The 16,322-nt window shown below is 57.9% G+C and overlaps 1 protein-coding gene across 2 annotated transcripts in view; it reads right to left on the bottom strand.

Annotated features, from left to right (window-relative positions):
• NAV1 (neuron navigator 1) overlaps nucleotides 1-16,322 on the bottom strand; it is a 74,075-nt gene that overhangs the window by 48,112 nt on the left and 9,641 nt on the right. The window contains exons 2-4 of one of the 2 annotated variants that reach the window (XM_059867562.1): nucleotides 12,117-12,728; nucleotides 11,650-11,750; nucleotides 9,073-9,789 (exon numbers count right to left, since the gene is read on the bottom strand). In XM_059867562.1, the coding sequence (XP_059723545.1) occupies nucleotides 9,073-9,789; nucleotides 11,650-11,750; nucleotides 12,117-12,703 (1,405 nt within the window). In that variant the 5' untranslated portion in view covers nucleotides 12,704-12,728. Of the gene's footprint in view, nucleotides 1-9,072; nucleotides 9,790-11,649; nucleotides 11,751-12,116; nucleotides 14,918-16,322 lie in introns of those variants that run through there. The other variant, XM_059867563.1, reaches the window with a different exon arrangement.

Here is a 16,322-nt window from a genome sequence, read left to right as displayed (position 1 = left end):
CATCAGCTTGGAAATTTAACACCAGGCCAGAGATAAAGTGAACTGGAAATACCCCGGCAGGCCTAACACTTCCAGCCTGAGGGGTTCATTCATCTCATGAGTTTCATCATCACAGGTTCCAGCTCGAAGAGCAGGTTCCTGCACTCCCCATTCACATCCCTCCCTGCCAGTGCCTGCATCTCACATGCTGGACTATGAAAGGGCTGCTCTCTGTGAGGTGGGTTTTACAGAGCCCAAACTGCTCCTCACCACACTCCCTGCAAAAGCTGATGATGTCCTGACAAGAAAACCCTGCCATTATTAACCAGCTGAATCTCCAGGCCAGAAAAAACATCAGGGTAAACCCCTTTTAGTATCAAACCAGGTTGGCACAGGACCAAGACAGGCCCCAAGCTGACATGTGGGAAGCTGAGACGATGACGCTGTGCATGGGCGACGAACGTGTGATTTGGAGAAGTGTCTCCTCAGTGAGTTATTCTCAGTGCACAGCAGTGCTGAAGCTCACACACTATAAATAGCCAGCAACAGAGTTGTACCTGTGCCGCAGCTCAGAATGTGCTTCAAGCCAGCCCGTAGAATTGGGAATGCCAGGCTGGGGCAGAGCCAATGCCAGGGACACCTGAGGCCCACGACAAAGCAGAGGTGTAAGCTGCAGGCAGTCTGGGCTCCCAACAGAACCAGTAAGGGCTAGGTTTGGCCAGGACTGGGTGCTCTTGAAAAAGCTTATCTGGTAACAGGGTCTCACAGCCAGCTTTGTCACTCTTGATGACACAACCCTACATAGGATGAACAGAGGTGGGCTATACAACTTCTCCAGACACCAAGCATGCAGGCTGGCAGCCAGCAGGGCTGTCATGAGAAATAAATGTGGTTCTACATTTCTCCAATGCTAAAGGTATGATGCTACCCATCTGCCATGCTGCAGTTAGGGGGAGCAGTTTTATACTGAATGGAGACTAGAGATGGACTAGAGATTAGGAAGAAATTCTTCCCAGTGAGGTGGTGAGGCCCTGCCACAGGTTGCCCAGAGAAGCTGTGGCTGCCCCATCCCTGGAAATGTTCACGGTCACATTCGATGGGACTTAGAGCAACCTGGGCTAGTGGAAGGTGCCCTGGCCCGTGGCAGGGATTGGTGCAAGATGATCTCTAATGGTTTAACCCAAACCATTCTATAGTTCTATAATTTCCCCTCCATCTCACACAGCACAGGCTGCAGCACCCACAGCACAGCTCTGCCCGTTTTTCTGGGTTACATGAAAACAATCAGAACCCACAGAAGCTTCAACAAGGATCTCATGCCATCCTTCCAGCTCACCAAGCAGGAGAGGTTGTGATCCCACAGCCAAAGCCAGCCTAGTGGCTGGTGAGCCAACGAGCTGGCACAGCGCCCGGCCCTCCCGCTGCGTCACCTGTGGCTGTGAGTCAGGCTCGCAACCTGCCGGGGGAACCGCGGCTTTGCGAGTGCAGCTCAAACCCTCAATTTCAGTTCCACATTGAAAGGCGCCTCCTGGGTCCTTCCTAGCCAGCTCACCATCCCCTCCCTACCCACTGGGTAAGATCCAGCCTGAGGGGAAGGCAGAGCAGTCCTACCTTTACATCTTCAGACACTAATTTCTGATTTGCCATAAAATCCTTCTGTAATTTCACGGGGATGCTTGAGGCCAGACCCTCACAGATACAGAGGAGGACTGCAAAGTGCCCACCTCTGGATGAACAATACAGCTAAGAAGAGAGACAACAAGGCTGACACAACACCAGAGCAATGTGGAGCAATTAAGAATCACTGATACCTATGCCAGGTGGAAAATCTTGTGCTCCCAATGCGCTGGCATGCTCACATGTTCACAGAGGTGGAGGCACATGTCCAGCTGCAGGACACATCTGCATTTCACTGGGCAGCACGGGAGCATGTGTGTGGTGCCCAAGGTCTGCTCAGGTCTCCCCTCCAGGGAGCTCACATGCCATGCTGTGCCAGGGCTACAAGGCTCTGGAGCCACCTCCCTGATCCATGGCTGCTCCCAGGAGCAAGGAAAATGTCCTGCCCAAACGCGCTGAGCTTCTGCTCAGCTTCCCTCTGTGGATTCCAGCAGGTCCTTCAGTGGGAGATGAATCTCAGTCCTCCTCCTGAAGTAATAAAAAATACATTATGCCCTCAATTGAACAAGACAAATACCAACACAAGGAATGAGAGAAATGCTGGCGCGAAACAAAATGTGGAAGAACTGGATTAGAGGAAGGACCAGCAAATCAGTGGGCACTGGGCACCTCAGTGTCACACCCACCCTGACACAAGCACATCTCCATTTGCACAGCTTCTAATCTCAGCTCTGCAATGCAGCATCCCCTGACTTCCCAGCTTCACGGCTGCAGCATCCCTGCCTTCCCAGCTCCCCTCCTGCTCAGCTCCCTGCTCCGAGCTGCAATGCAGCAGCCTGGGCAAGCCCTGCTCTCCGTTTTGCCCTTCCACCCCACCACGAGGCAACACCGAGCCTCCCAGCCGAGCTGTGAGCCTCACACATCCTCTACCCTCCCAAGCTCACTGCTTTCCAGCCAGAGAACTGGCAACCCCATCCCTGGCTCCCCCAGGAGAGCTGCTTCATGTGTCTGGAGGAGGACGTGACTTTGCAGGGTGGGGGATATGGCAGAACGGCACCATTATCTGATCCCCTGTGTCCCCACAGCTCTGCAGGAGACACAGCCAAGGTGTGAAGCCTGGAGAGGACAAGGACTCAGATACCACAGAGGGATACGGCCATCCCCACTCCACCCAGGGAGTTGTTCCAGGCTCAGCAGCTTCACCATTGCCACCAGTACCAGGAACACTGCACACACACACAGCCCAGGACATCACTGTCATCGGTACCGGGAACACCACACATATGGCCCTGGGACACCACTGTCACAGGTACCAGCAACACCACACACCTAGAGCTCACTGCACAGCTGTCACTGAAACAGCCCAGGACACCACTGTCACAGGTACCAGGAACACCACACACACACGGGCCCAGGACACTGCAGTCACCAGTACTAGAAACACCACACAAGCCCGTTGTGTGTAGGATGCTGATTGTATGTTCAGGGCACCAAAAGCCACAAGCACAGTGCGACAAAAGACACTCTGGACCAGACAAGTGACTGATTCATAGGATGTGCCAGTGGGTCCACCTGACAGCACACAGCCAGGCAATCTTGATCCCAAGACTGCAGCCCTACAGCAAACCGCCTGGTCACACCCACAGCTGAGCCAGGGAAGCCAGGAGGCACATGCAGGCCATGGCAAACAGGCTGGCACTGGCATCACTCACAGGTTACACACCCCAGAGGGTGCAAGCTCTGATTCTGTGCTGAGCTGGAACAAATCCTCCCCCATGCAATGGCACAAGCATCAGCCAAGGGCTGTCCTCAGACACTCAAGTGAGAGCGGGCAGGGGGGTCTGCAGGTAGAAGGGACCAGGGACATTGTTTTCTGGCACCATGGGAAGCTGCACAGGAAGACAAAGAGCTGGGAACCTAAATGGACATTGATGGTGGGGGGACTTGTGACAAGGGAGTGCTGTTGGCACAGAGATACATGCCACAGCATGAGAAGCCAAACACAAAAAGTGGGGAACAGGGGCATGTGGAAGATGCTCTCCAGAAGGACCCAGAACTGCCAATGATTCTCTAAGTGCCACCCACATGGAAGCATGCTGCTCATGAGGCACCAGGACCACACAGGAGCCGGAGGTGGGCTGGGTCCATCCCAGCAGCACTCAGCAGTCACACCCATGGGACTGTAAAGCGTTGAGGAGGCATCACCCAGGTCCGACTGTGGTCACATCCCATCAGCAGGGATGGATCCCATATAGTACTCCCAGAATTTCCATAATTTTCTATTCATTTACACATTTTCTTTTTAGACATGTTTTATTTGGGGGCGAGATATAGGCAGTCACTGTGAAAGCCCCATTTGATCAGGGATTTGCCGGCTCTTTGGGGAGAACTTTGTTTCAGAAGTGCATCCACAAATATGTTTGTTTTCAAGTGTTTGCTCTGCTACCTTTCCATAGGAAATTTTGAAAGACAAACCTGGATTTATTTTTTTCTCAGCCCTTTTTCCGCACTGCCATAATCACTGGGAACAGAGCACATCTCAAACAGCTTCAGCAGAAGCTCTGGGACGGCCTTTGGATCCCATTTCCAGATCTTCTACCCAGTCACTGCAGCCATCTCAGCTGGAGAAAGCAGACATCTACTACTTGCTGTCAGCTCCTGAGAGCAGGCTGGAAGTACAACTGTGTACCACTCCCCTTTCTCCTCACTATTACCCCAAAGGCAGGAGTCCAGCTCTGTGGGCAAAGGGAAATAAATCCCCACCCCAATGACCTCGTCACACAGATGCTGTCACACAGGGACCTTAAGAGAGGATTATCATTAGTGGTATCAGGACAGCAACAGCACTTTACGAAGCAATAACCCGCTCTCAACACTGTGAAGAGCTACTTGGTCTCTGACCTCCTCATGGTCTCCTGCCAGGGAGCCTGGCTACTGCTGCCCAGCACTGCCACGGGCATGTTAGTGCTTAATTAAATCAGTAGGAACAACATGGGGCAGAGGGAGGAATGCCATGGGGCAGAAGTGCTTCTTTGATCCCACCCCGTGTGTTTCCCAGCAAGGATGGCAAAAAAAGGAGTAACTTGGCTCTCGTCTCCACCAGGGTCAGGAATGTCCTTGCATGGGACATGTTAGATGCCAGTCCTTTCTGCCCTGTGGTTCACTTTTTAAACCAGAGTCAGATGTAACGTGCAGCTCCTGCCTCTCACAGAACCCATCTGCCCATTCCAACCCTTGGCTCTCCTCCCACCACTGAGGGGTTGCTGGCACCCACTGCCCACCCAGCACCAGCCTGAGCACAGCGGGCTCTGCCCTGCCTGCATGTTGGCACCACGAGGCTACTGACTCCCCATGGCTACGTACTGCTCAGCAAGGACATCCCTGCTGGGCCACCTGGGAAGGGTAGCATGGCCCACTCCAGGGCTGCAGGACTGAGATGGGTTATAGCTGCAACTGAAGAGCTTGGCAGGGCTGCAGACTCCTGCAGAGAGCATTTCGGGGAACACCATCTCCACTGGGACCTCATGTGTGTCCACCTGGGGTCTGGCCCACACAACACTGACCACTTATTTGTTGATGCGAATTAGCAGCCACTTAAGAGGCACCACATCCAGCAAGAGATGGACGAGGAAATGGCTGCAGAAAGCAGCTGCAGGATCTCGGAGGTGCCCTGGGGAGCTCTAGGTAAGTGCAACAATCACAGTGGGCACCATAGGCACAGCCTGTACAAAAAAGCTCCTGCACCTCATTAGCCCTGTCCATCACACACGGACACGAGCTGGGTGAGCTCTGCACAGCCAGCTCTTCCACCACACTGGCCATGCACTCTCCATCCCCTTCATCCTGTGGCTGGGCACTGGTGTAATTAGCAGCCCCAGCTGCCAGGCAGTTTTGATGAGAAGCCTCAGTCTTTGGTTGATGTGAAACATATAATTTGGATGATGGAAATAGCCTCTACAAAGCACATGTGGTTGCTGTGTGCCTGTGACCTCTCCTGGCTTGCGCAGGCTGCTCTTTAAACATGGTTCAGCTACAAAGGCTTCAGTGGCATCAAACAGATGAGGCAGCAGCAGTGACCGAACAAGAGGTAACATTTGGCCATGACTGAATAAACTGTATTTTTGGCCAAAAGGCTTGGGAATGCTTCTGGCAGGAGAAGCGTGAGGTAGAGATGAGAATTCAGGTGTGGCGCCTGAAGACACACAAGGTCTCTGGAAGCCACTGTGGCTGGCAGCACCAGGAGCTCAGAAGCTGCACAGGCTTCTCAACACAGGTCAGCAGTTCAAGGACAACTATATCTGCAGAGGCTGGAAGTCCCTGCAATTTCCTCTCTTCCCAGCACAAACCAAGCTTGTGGCTCTTTCCATGCCACTCTGGATAGGGTGTCCTTCAGCAGACAGTGCCAAACAGCTCAGGCTGATGTTTCGTTTGCCAAAGGGACTGAGGAAAACAGCAAAGACCTTACTTCCCTCCCTCCTAAGCATCTCCTGTAGCAACCAGGAGAAAGTCCCCTTCCTCACCAACCCTAGCTCACTCTCCTGAATCCAGCTCTCTTGGGATTCCATTCCTTCTGGTTCCATCTCCACCACGGGAACCACTTTTCCTGGGGAAGTCAGGTTGTGGAAGGTACCATCACCATTGGGGAAGACTTCATCTGCCTGGATCGCAAGCAAAGGGGTCTGGAGGCTCAGCGTGTGTCCACACAACCTCAAGTTGTGGTTGTGCCAGCACCACTGTCACACAGCTCCCTCCTCTACACATCCCAGGCTCCTGGTGGCATCCCCACCACACAGGCTGTCATGAATGTGCCAGGTCATGGCTGGCTTGGCTAAGCAGGTGTGATTCAACACCACAACTCCCACGAATGTGGAAGTACAACCCCATGGAAGGGGAGTTTCAGCAGGGTGAACTCCTGCTCTGTCCACCCCAGACGCTCTCCCCATCCAACACTGAACACAGCCCTCGATCCCCCCTGCAGGAAGCCTGCCTGTCCATATGTGTTGGAAAATTATTGACAATACACAGAGGACAGATCTGGCAGAGTTTGGGCCTCACGGACCAGCTGACCAAGTCTTCAGATGCTAAGTGCAGTCCAAAAGGATGTACAACACCTCCCAAGGTCAAAGTCAGCCCTGACTGATGCAGGTGGAGGTTCGGCAACACCCCAGAAATCAAATCAGTTGCTGGGGGCACTTCCACAACGATGATCTTCCTCAGAGTGTGCACAAGATCCTTCTTGGATCTCTGGTACTCCAGAGTACCACCAAATGGGAGTCACTCCCACACGGGCCAGTCCCTCAAGGATTTCTCTTGAGATGCTGAGGAAACTCCCATGTAAGAGCAGAGCATCATGGGGGGACACTGAGATTCCCCCAGGCATCCCAACATCTGTGAGTGGCAGTCTGTTAGTCCCATAAGTGACAAATCCTCCTGCAATCCTGTCCTGCTCCCATGGCATCTGGTGCTACCACAGCATTAGGCCTGAGAATGGATGTCTGTAAACGCAGCTGTGGGACCACCGGGGCAGCCTGAGCCCCCACAGCCAGGCTGACCTCCTGCACCCCAGCTGCTCATCCCCACAGTCTGCCTGCCCAGGCCTCGAGCTCACTCTGTGGCTTCCCTTTGCGAGCCCTGGGATGCCCCAGCATCAGGGCAGACCCTGCCAAGGAGGGCATTGCTGCTGCCCCCGCAGCTGGGCCCAACTGGGGGCCAAGGGCAATGGCCTGGGAGGCTCCCTGCCTGTGTGCCAGCACACAATAGTGCATGCTGTGCCAGAGCCCTGCTGGAGCTGGGGCTGTGACACCCAGAAGGTTCCTGAAGCAGCCAGGGGTACTCAGGGAAGTGGACTCCAGGTGGAGTGGCTTTCCAGGTGCCAGGCTCCAGCACACACTCCAGCTCACTCCACATCTCCAAACCACCTCCCTCAGGCCCCAGCCACAGCAAATCTCTCCCCTTTCTCTTCATCACACAGCAAGGACAAGGCATCTCAAGCCAGCTCAAGCACCAGAGAAGCTCCTGGCCCCCTAAAAAGAGGTCCAGGCAGGGAACTTGAAGGGATTGGACACACTAGTCCTGCCTGTACTGCTGTTCCCCCATCACCAACAAGCACCAGGGCTTTACAGCCCGCCAGCGTGAGCACTGCAATGGCTGTGCACAGCTCCCTTGCCACCTTCTCACGCCAGTTTGCCAGACCAAACACAGCTCTTCAGAGCCACAAGCCCCCACAGTCATTGCCCAGCCAAGACCCCGGCACTGCTGGGGGATGCCAGGAAGACAGGGTGTCAGCAGGAAACAGAGGGCTGCCGAGGCAGCCACAATTCCTACAGATCAGCATGCAGCACAAGAGAATGGCAAGGGATGGGCTCACCTGCACCGAGACCCAACGCTGGGGCCCGTGATGGGGCACTGGGTTCTGAGGTCTGGGGGACTGGGCCAGTGCTCATTGCTCTCATGGAAACCCACTCTGCACACAATGCACACAGCAAGCTCGGGGATCAAACCCACAGGGATAGCAAAGCAGGTTTCAGGCAGCCACAGCCTGAAATCAGCTCATGCAAACCCTGCAGCAGCATCCTTGGAGACCCTCCTCTGCCAGAGACCCAGACCTCAGTGGAGCTCAGGATCTGCCCAAAATGTAGTAGCAGCATGAACCCCTCGCATAGCACCTCCACCAGCAGCTTCCCAAGGTCACCCCCAGGGCGAGCCACGCTGATGGGTGGGGAGCAGCTGTGGCACCCGGCTGTGCAGCCTCCACCGTGTTTGGTGGGTGTTGAAACAAGGGATGGCCGACAAGACACGTGGGGGAGGTCAAACTCCACCACCACCTGCCACTGCTCCTTGTGAGGAGGAACTGCCTTTCCTCCAAGGCAAGAGGCAGCTGACAGTACCTTTCCTCAAGCATGCCTTGGAGATGCACTGAGGGCTGGAGCCCCTCTGCTCTGGAGCCAGGCTGGGAGACCCGGGGGTGCTCAGCCTGGAGAAAGCTCTGGAGAGACCTTAAAGCCCCTTTCAGTGCCCAAAGGGGCTCCAAGAGAGCTGGAGCAGGACTTTAGGACAAGGGGGAATGGCTTTCCACTGACAGAGGGCAGGGGTAAATGGGATATTGAAATTCTCCCTGTAAGGGTGGGAAGGCTCTGACACAGGTTGCCCAGAGCAGCTGTGGCTGCCACATCCCCGGCAGTGGCCAGGGCCAGGTTGGATAGGGCTGGGAACAAACAGGGCTAGTGAAAGGTGTCCTTGCCCATGGCAGGGAATGGAACAGGATGAGCTTTGATGTCTCTTCCAACCCAAACCATTCTGTGATTCTAAGTGACTGGGGACACCGAGGCTGATGACTCCTTTCCCCTCAGCCTCCCTTCACTTCAAGACACTGAGGTCGCCACCAGCGGGTCCTCACGGAATGTCAGGAGCCCAGATGCCACCTCTGGCCATTCCCATCTCGACGTCGAGCCCGGCGATAGCGCCGGCCGCACTCACCCAGCATTTGGCTGAAGAGCAGCTGCTCCAGGTCGCCCAGCACGGTCACCACCAGCTCGGGGTCCACCTTCAGGTACGGCTTCTCCTCCGTGCCCGCCGCCACCGCCGGCCCCTTGCCGCCCAGCAACTCGTCGTCGCACTTGCCGCCGCCGCCCGCCTCGGGGGCCTTGCTGAGGGGCTTCACCTCGGCGTAGGGCCCGCGGGGGATGCGGCTCGGCTTCCCGGCGGGCGGCGGCTTGGCCGGGCCGGCGGGGCGCGGCGACAGCAGCGAGTGCTCGGAGCGGGACAGGCTCCGCGACATGGCGGGCGCGTCCCGCCCGCGGGGGCCGCCGCGCCCGCCGCCCCCCGCCGCCGCCGCCCCCGGCGCTGCCGCCTTGGCCATGTCGTCGCTCCAGCGAGGCTCATAGAGCTGCCGCTTCTTCTCAGCGTCGGTGAGGAAGGCGAGGTTAGTGAGCGACTTCTGCTTGCGCAGGTTGGAGCCGGCCGGCAGCCGCCCCTCCGCGCTGCTCGCCTTGAAGACGCGCAGCTCCGCGCCCCGCGGCCCCGCGGGCGCCGCCGCCGCCGCCTTCGCCCGCTTCGGCATCACGGTGCTGCCGTCGGGGCCCCGCCGAAAGCCGCGCTCCTCCTCGCCCAGCTCCACGTCGGGAAGGCTCTTGAGGTTGCTCCCCAGCATCCCCGCGCTGCAACCATTTAACCCGCCAGGCGCTGCTGCTGTTGCTGCGGCACCGAGGACACACCGGGCGAGACAGAGGGAGAGGCGCCGTCAGCGCCCGTCCCACCGGCCGGGGCGGAGCGGGGAGGGGATGGCGCGGGCGGGGAGTTGGGGTGGGGGGAGAGGGGGGATGAGCGGCACGGCCCCACCTCGCGGCTCCGCCGCCGGCAGGACACTGCGAACCAGTGGAATGTCAGGGGCGAACAAAAAGGGCCCGCCCTCCACTGGCGCGGGCAGGGGGCGGGGCGCGGAGCGCGCGCCCGCGGGGGGTAGGGAGGGGAGGGGGCGCGCGCGGTGGGGCGGGGCCGGGCGGGGGCGCGCGCGGCGGGGCTCGGGGCGGAGGGAGCGAGCGGGACCCGGGAGCGCGCTCGGTGCGGCGTGAGGGGCGAGCGCGGAGCCTGGAGCACGGGGCTAGCCATGGCCCCCGCGACCACAGCCCCTCGCAGGCAGGGACGTGCTGCGGGGCTGGGTGGGAGGTGGATGAAGCCAGTGCGGGGGCCCCACGCCCCAGCACCCTGCGCTGAAGCAACCGTCCCGCCCGCCATGGACCCCGCACCCACCAAGACACTTCCCACCCATTCCCAGGGGTGGCAAAACATCCCCGTTTCTCCCCAGATTGTGCAGCAAAAGCCCAGGGTGGCCTCAGGAATCCCGGGAGGGTCACTGTGGCCCTCAAACCCAGCAGGGCCTCTCCATTGATCCTAGGGAATTAAAGGCGGGGGGGGCGGGCAGGAGGGGAGTGGGATCTGGTTATCATCATTTTTCATTAATTACCCGTCCCTTGGGAGGGGTGAATTAAGTCTATTTGGTGACCTCACGCGGGCTGCCATGGCAACCGCCGGGAAATATTGCATTAGACCCCATCACTGCTGCCGAGATAAGGACGGGAGCAGCGGGGTGGTGCGAGCCCCCCAGCTGGTGATCGCGGGTTCAATTCGTAGTGGTGCTGAAGAGTCCCAAAATAACTCCACCTGGATGGGATGCCCCAAAAAAGGTTGCCCCAAAAAAGGATGATTCGCACTAAGAGGTGCTGCTGGGGCAGGATGGGCGCACACGCTGCATCCCAAAGCCACTCGGGGTTCGGGGGAGGGCTGTTGGCTGGGTGTCGGGGGCAAATCTGCGGGTGTTGTGTCGTTTTGGGGCTGCTGAGGTGATTCTTGGCCTCTCCCAATGTCCCCTGCTCCCTCTGGCTGGACCCAGCGGAGCCGTGGGAGGTGCCGCGGGCAGGGGAAGCTGGAGCAGGCACGGAGGGAGGGAAAGGAGCCGGCCCCTTCCCCGGTGCCGAACCCGCTCGGCTTTGTCCCAAAAGCTCCCCAAGGAGCAGGGCAGCTGCGCTAAGCGCATGCCAGCCCCGCTCGCTCCCTCCTGCTTCCTCCTGGAACACCCTCCCACTTGCCGCTGGCTTCAGCACTTTCCAAATCGGGGCTCAGCGCTGATTATTCTCTGACTGAGGTGCTGGGACCTCAGGTCAAAGTCGGGCTCTGCCAGGAGCCACGGTGGATCTGACCGACTTCTGTCCCTTCAAATCACCCGGAGAAGCTCCCGGCTCTCTTTTCCCCCTTCTCTGCACATCTCTGGAGCATCCCGCCATCCTCCGCTGCCGCTGCCCTGGCAACCGCCTCCCCAGCATCCTCCCTGGACCCGCCTCCCCAAAATCTCCCCCCAAAGCAAGCGCCAGAGGGGACTGGCGTGGCCTCAGCATTGCAGCGAGGAGCTTGTATTCAGTCCTCGAGAAAGGGGTTCCCCCACGCCCCACTGCCCTCCAGCCCTGGCTCCCATTCCAGTACAAGCCTCTGTCCCCCGGCCCTGTCACAGCAGCCCCCCAGCAGGACACCCCCACTGCTGACCAACCCCTCTGGACTCACTCAGGCCTCTGGGCTTGGGGTCAGGGTCAGATCCCTTCTCAGGACCGGAGCACTCATCACCTGGGGACATGGCCCTCTCATGCTCCCGATCCTCCTGCAGCCTGCAGGCAAAGGAGGTAAGGGTGGGTGATCAGGGGCAACTGGCTGGGGACCCCCAGGAGATGAGAATGTGGAGCCATAGGCTCTGCCATGGTCTGGGAACACTGATCTCATGGCAAGGGGTTCCAAGGCACCCTATGACCCAATGAGTCCATCCCCTGCATGAAGCTCCCATGGGTGACTTAGGAGCCCCAGCACCCCAAATCCAGTGGGAACCCTCCTTTTGGTACAGAGCCCCCTGACCCAACCCCACCATTTCCCATGGCCACTCCTGCTGGGCCTGCCTGCCTCCCCCTGTCCCCATGCCCCCCACAGCCCCATGTCCTAAGGCACCCCCATCCCATGCCCCCCCATCCCCAGGGACTCACCGGTACTGGAAGGGTGCCACAGTGGCAGTGATGGGGTGGCTGTGTGGGGGCCCTGAGAAGAAAGTGATGGCCCCTGACCCAAACACAGGGCCCCTCCTCTGTGAGCCACCATGAGACTCATCCTCTGTCCCTGCTGTGGCTGTTCCCCTGCCCTTCCCAGGGGACCCTCCTAGCCGCCCCCCACCCCTGCCCTGTGCTAGGGGAGCTTTGCACAACTCAGTGAGCTCCCCCACCCTGCCTGCCCCTCTCCTCCCACTGCCCGCTGCCTCTGGCCATTTCCCAGGGGACACCAGGGGTCTTGATGGGACTTTCTGCCCACCCTGAGCAGGGACACTGGGGCTTCCCTCCCTGCCCTCGGCTGGCTCATGGCCAGCAGCTTTGCCAGGGACTTTGGGCTTGAGAGTCTTGGGACCAGGGGCTGGCACCTTCCCTGGCCGAGGGGACGGAGCCCTGTGGAGGACAGGGGACCCCGGGGTGCTCAGGGCGGCTGTCGAGTACAGTTTGCCATGGGCTATGGCACGGGGCACTGGGATGGCAGACTGGTAGTGGCTGCGTCCAGGGGAGTTGACATTGGCTGTCCCCTTCATCCTGGTGAGGCAACTGCTGGCAAGGCTGTGGAGGAAGAGGAGGATTTGTTACAGCCCAGCTCAGAGAGAGCACCCACAGCCCCTCAGCTGCACCAGACACCGGTCTTTGTTCCCACTGGCCATGGGTGCTCAATGTCCCCATCCTGGGAGAAGGCCACTGCACCCCACACACCAGAGTGAGGGCACACACGATGTCCCCTGACAGGGATCCACAGGACCAGGGCCTAAGTGACATTCTCCCCCTAGAGAGCCTGTGCAGTACCACCCCTGTGTCCCCAGGTCCCTACAGCAGGTCCCTGCAGCAAGGACACTTGGGCACAAACCCTCACCAGTTGGGGCTGCACCACAGGCAGGTTGGAGCCCTCTTGGCCACTCAAAACTTTTTCTTGGTCCCCAAAACCACCTCCTGATCAACCACCTCCCAGACACCTGAGGCCATCTCCTGGCTACCTAAAACCATCTCCTCATCTAAGACCAACTCCTTGTCACCTGAAACAATCTCCTGTCACCCAAGAGCACCTTCTAGTGGCAGGAGGACCAGCTGTGTGACCCCATCTACTCATGTCTGAGTCCCACCCCGACACTGGAGTGTCCTCCTCATCCCCAATGTCCCCCCACATGGTGCCACCTGCCACATCTCTCCATGCTCCTGCTCTCATTTTGCTTGCCCCATGGTGACTTTCATGTCACCCCTCAGACAGTGTCCTGTGTCCTCACCCCCCTTGCCTTGGTGTTTTTCTCCATGTCATAAGGGTGTGGTCTCATGCCACCCAAAACACCCATAAGCAGGGCAGTCCTTGCCACCACCAGTGACAGGGATGTCAGCACAGTCCCAGTGAGGGGAGAAGCTCATCACTCCTCGTGCCACAGGATTTGGGCAGGCAGAGCAGACCTCAGCAAGGAAACCAGCCATGGAACAAAGCTCCATCTCACCTGCAGCTCTTCAGGAAAAAAATCTCAAAACTGAAAGAAAAAGGTTTTCTCCAGAGGAAGAAATGATCTCTAGAAAGATGTGGAGCTGTGGTCCCACAGGCACCAGGTGCCACAAATCTCCCAGGACACACATTCCACAGGTTGCTCCAGCATGGTTGCACTCAGCCTCCTTGAAGAAAAACCTCTGAGGAGGAGAAGCTTTTTGGGGTCCCAGAGCATTCTGTGGGGACCATCAGCTCCAGACTGGCCACCCATGGTAAGTGTTCCTCTACCCGGTGCTGGCTTAGTGTTGGATGGGTGCAGTGAGTGCATTGGAGGGTGTACTGGAGCCCACTGAGGCTGTTCCCGGTGGGCTGGGGAATGCAGCCTTCCAGGTATCCCCCCCACACACACACACCTCCTCTTTCAAACCACCCGGCCAAGACAGAGCTTCTCCCGAGCTGGAGAGAAGCTGGGGGTGCAGGGAGATGGCTTCTTCACCCCGATGGGAACAGCAGCCCAGCCTCAGCCCTGCATCCACTGCATTCCTCAGCAGAGGGCATTACATGAACAGAGTCCAAAAATGTCCCAAACTGTCCTGTTTTGCCTCTTCCCCATCCTGTGGTGCCCTAAGCCCTGCTCCCCCCAGGCTTTTGGGGGTCTGCAAGGACCAAACCATGCCCCACATTCTCCACACCCTGGGATGCCCATGCCCTGCCACAGGCAGCACTGAAATTCTCTTTTTCCAGACCCACATGAGCTGGATCATTTGATCATGGAGCCCTGGGTCAAGGGGAGAAGGGCTGATGCAGCAGATGAGATCAAGGAATCGCAGCGCCAATTCCAGCGCCAGCTGGGAGTTGCAGAACTCTTTCCAAGGCAATTTTGATTAAGTGGCAGAGGAAACTGACACAGCTCTGGGCTTGCTCTCCCTGAAGCCTCTGAAACACTGGCATGTTTCAGAGGATGTCTCCCCACATCCTAGCTGAGCTGTCTCTGTCTCTGCTCACCATGGTCACGGCTGAGCGATGGCAGAAGTGGGGGAGGCAGTGCTGGCACAGGCACAGGGGTCTCTGGAACAGATCTGCCCTCAAGCAGGAGGTGGGATGGAGCATGGGGCTCTGCCCTCCCATGTGGGCACACAGATCCAGCTCAGGAGGCAACCCCACAGTGGGTGGGGGCCTGTGCTGGCAGCAGCCCGCACCCAAAGGTGCTGCAATGTGGCAGCAGGAGCCAAGCAGGGCTGTCCCTGCGCCAGTGGGATTTCCCAAACCTACAAAGGTCACTCCTGGGAGCATGGAGGCCAGGGCTCAGCACCCAGCTGGACACCAGCTCATTTTGGGGACCTAATGTTCCTAAAACAGCTGTGAATATTAGCAGAGAGCAGCTCCCCTCTGTCCCCCTATCTGTGCCCCATAACCCACACCTACAAACCCAGTTCTACACTTTTTCCCCCTCTCTTTAAGGAAGTCCCTGCCCCGAGAGTGCTGTGCCTGGGGATAGCAGTTCACAGCCTTGAGCTGCAAAACAGCTTGTGCAAACAAAGTTGACCTTCACAGAACTACAGAACAGTTTGGGTTGGGAAGGACCTTACAGACCATCATCTCATCCCAACCCCATGCCAGGGCAGGGATACTTTCCACTATCCCAGGTTGTTCCAAGCCCTGTCCAGCCTGGCCTTGGACGCTTCCAAGGATAAGGGAACCTTCCGTCCCATAGGTGCAAGGAGGACCTGTGACTGGTTCAAAGTCACCCATTTCACCCCGAGGTCCCTCACACAAACACCTCCAACTCCAGCAGCTGGCTCTGGCGGGTTTTCTCCTAATGCAGAGGGAGATCATCTGCCCCTCACTCCATAAAATCTGTCCCAAGCTCATCCTCAACCAACTCAGAGGCAAAATCTTTATCTAGATTTATGCTGTGACTTTACCTTCCCCAGCACCCACTGAGCACCACCAGCATGCAGCACTTTTCCAGCCATGCCTGCTCCCTGGGCATGTGGCATCAGGGCCGTAACCAGGTTTTGTAAGTTTTTTTTCCACTCTGGATTTCTCTCTTGTGGACACAACTTCCATTTCTCCCCCTCTGAGCCCACCAGCGATGCCACAGCTGCAGCAGAAGCCAAAGCTGCCGCATCTTTCTCTTGTGCTCACAGAGTTGAGGCTTCTCAGGAGATGCCAATGCCTGCTGGGAGCCGGGCTCAGAGCAGTCCTTTTCCCAACATACACACCTCAGGTTCCTCCAAGGATTCCACTGTGCCTGGTTCAGCACTACTGACCCCTCCCCAGGCTTCACCCAGCTCTAGAGATGCCATGGGCTTCCTGGGGGATGGCAAGGGATGATGTGGATGTGGCCCTGCTCCCTCAGCCTGTGACACAGCTGCACCCTCATCCTGGGGTCCCACACCCGGGGATGCCATCAAAGGGATAAACCAAAGCAGCTCCTGCCAAGTCCCTATTGCCCTCAGCAGCTCCAGGAGGAGCCACTCCTTTGCCCAGAAGTCCCCTTCACATCCAGCATCAACCACCACGAACTTAAACCATTCCTGGGAAAGATTCAGCCCATCCTTGTTCCCAAAGAATTCTTCCCTTGCCTCCAGACTGATTTTACCCTATCCAGGACAGGGTGTCCCTGGCATGGGCCCCATGTGTGATGATGGCAGGGGAGCAGACAGGTGCCCATCGCGCTGTGTCATGCTGTGTCACAC

Source organism: Haemorhous mexicanus, chromosome 25 (genome assembly GCF_027477595.1).
Source record: "Haemorhous mexicanus isolate bHaeMex1 chromosome 25, bHaeMex1.pri, whole genome shotgun sequence".
NCBI lineage: Eukaryota > Metazoa > Chordata > Aves > Passeriformes > Fringillidae > Haemorhous > Haemorhous mexicanus.
Note: the sequence above shows the minus strand (reverse complement) of the source record. Positions and strands in the feature narration are given on the sequence as shown.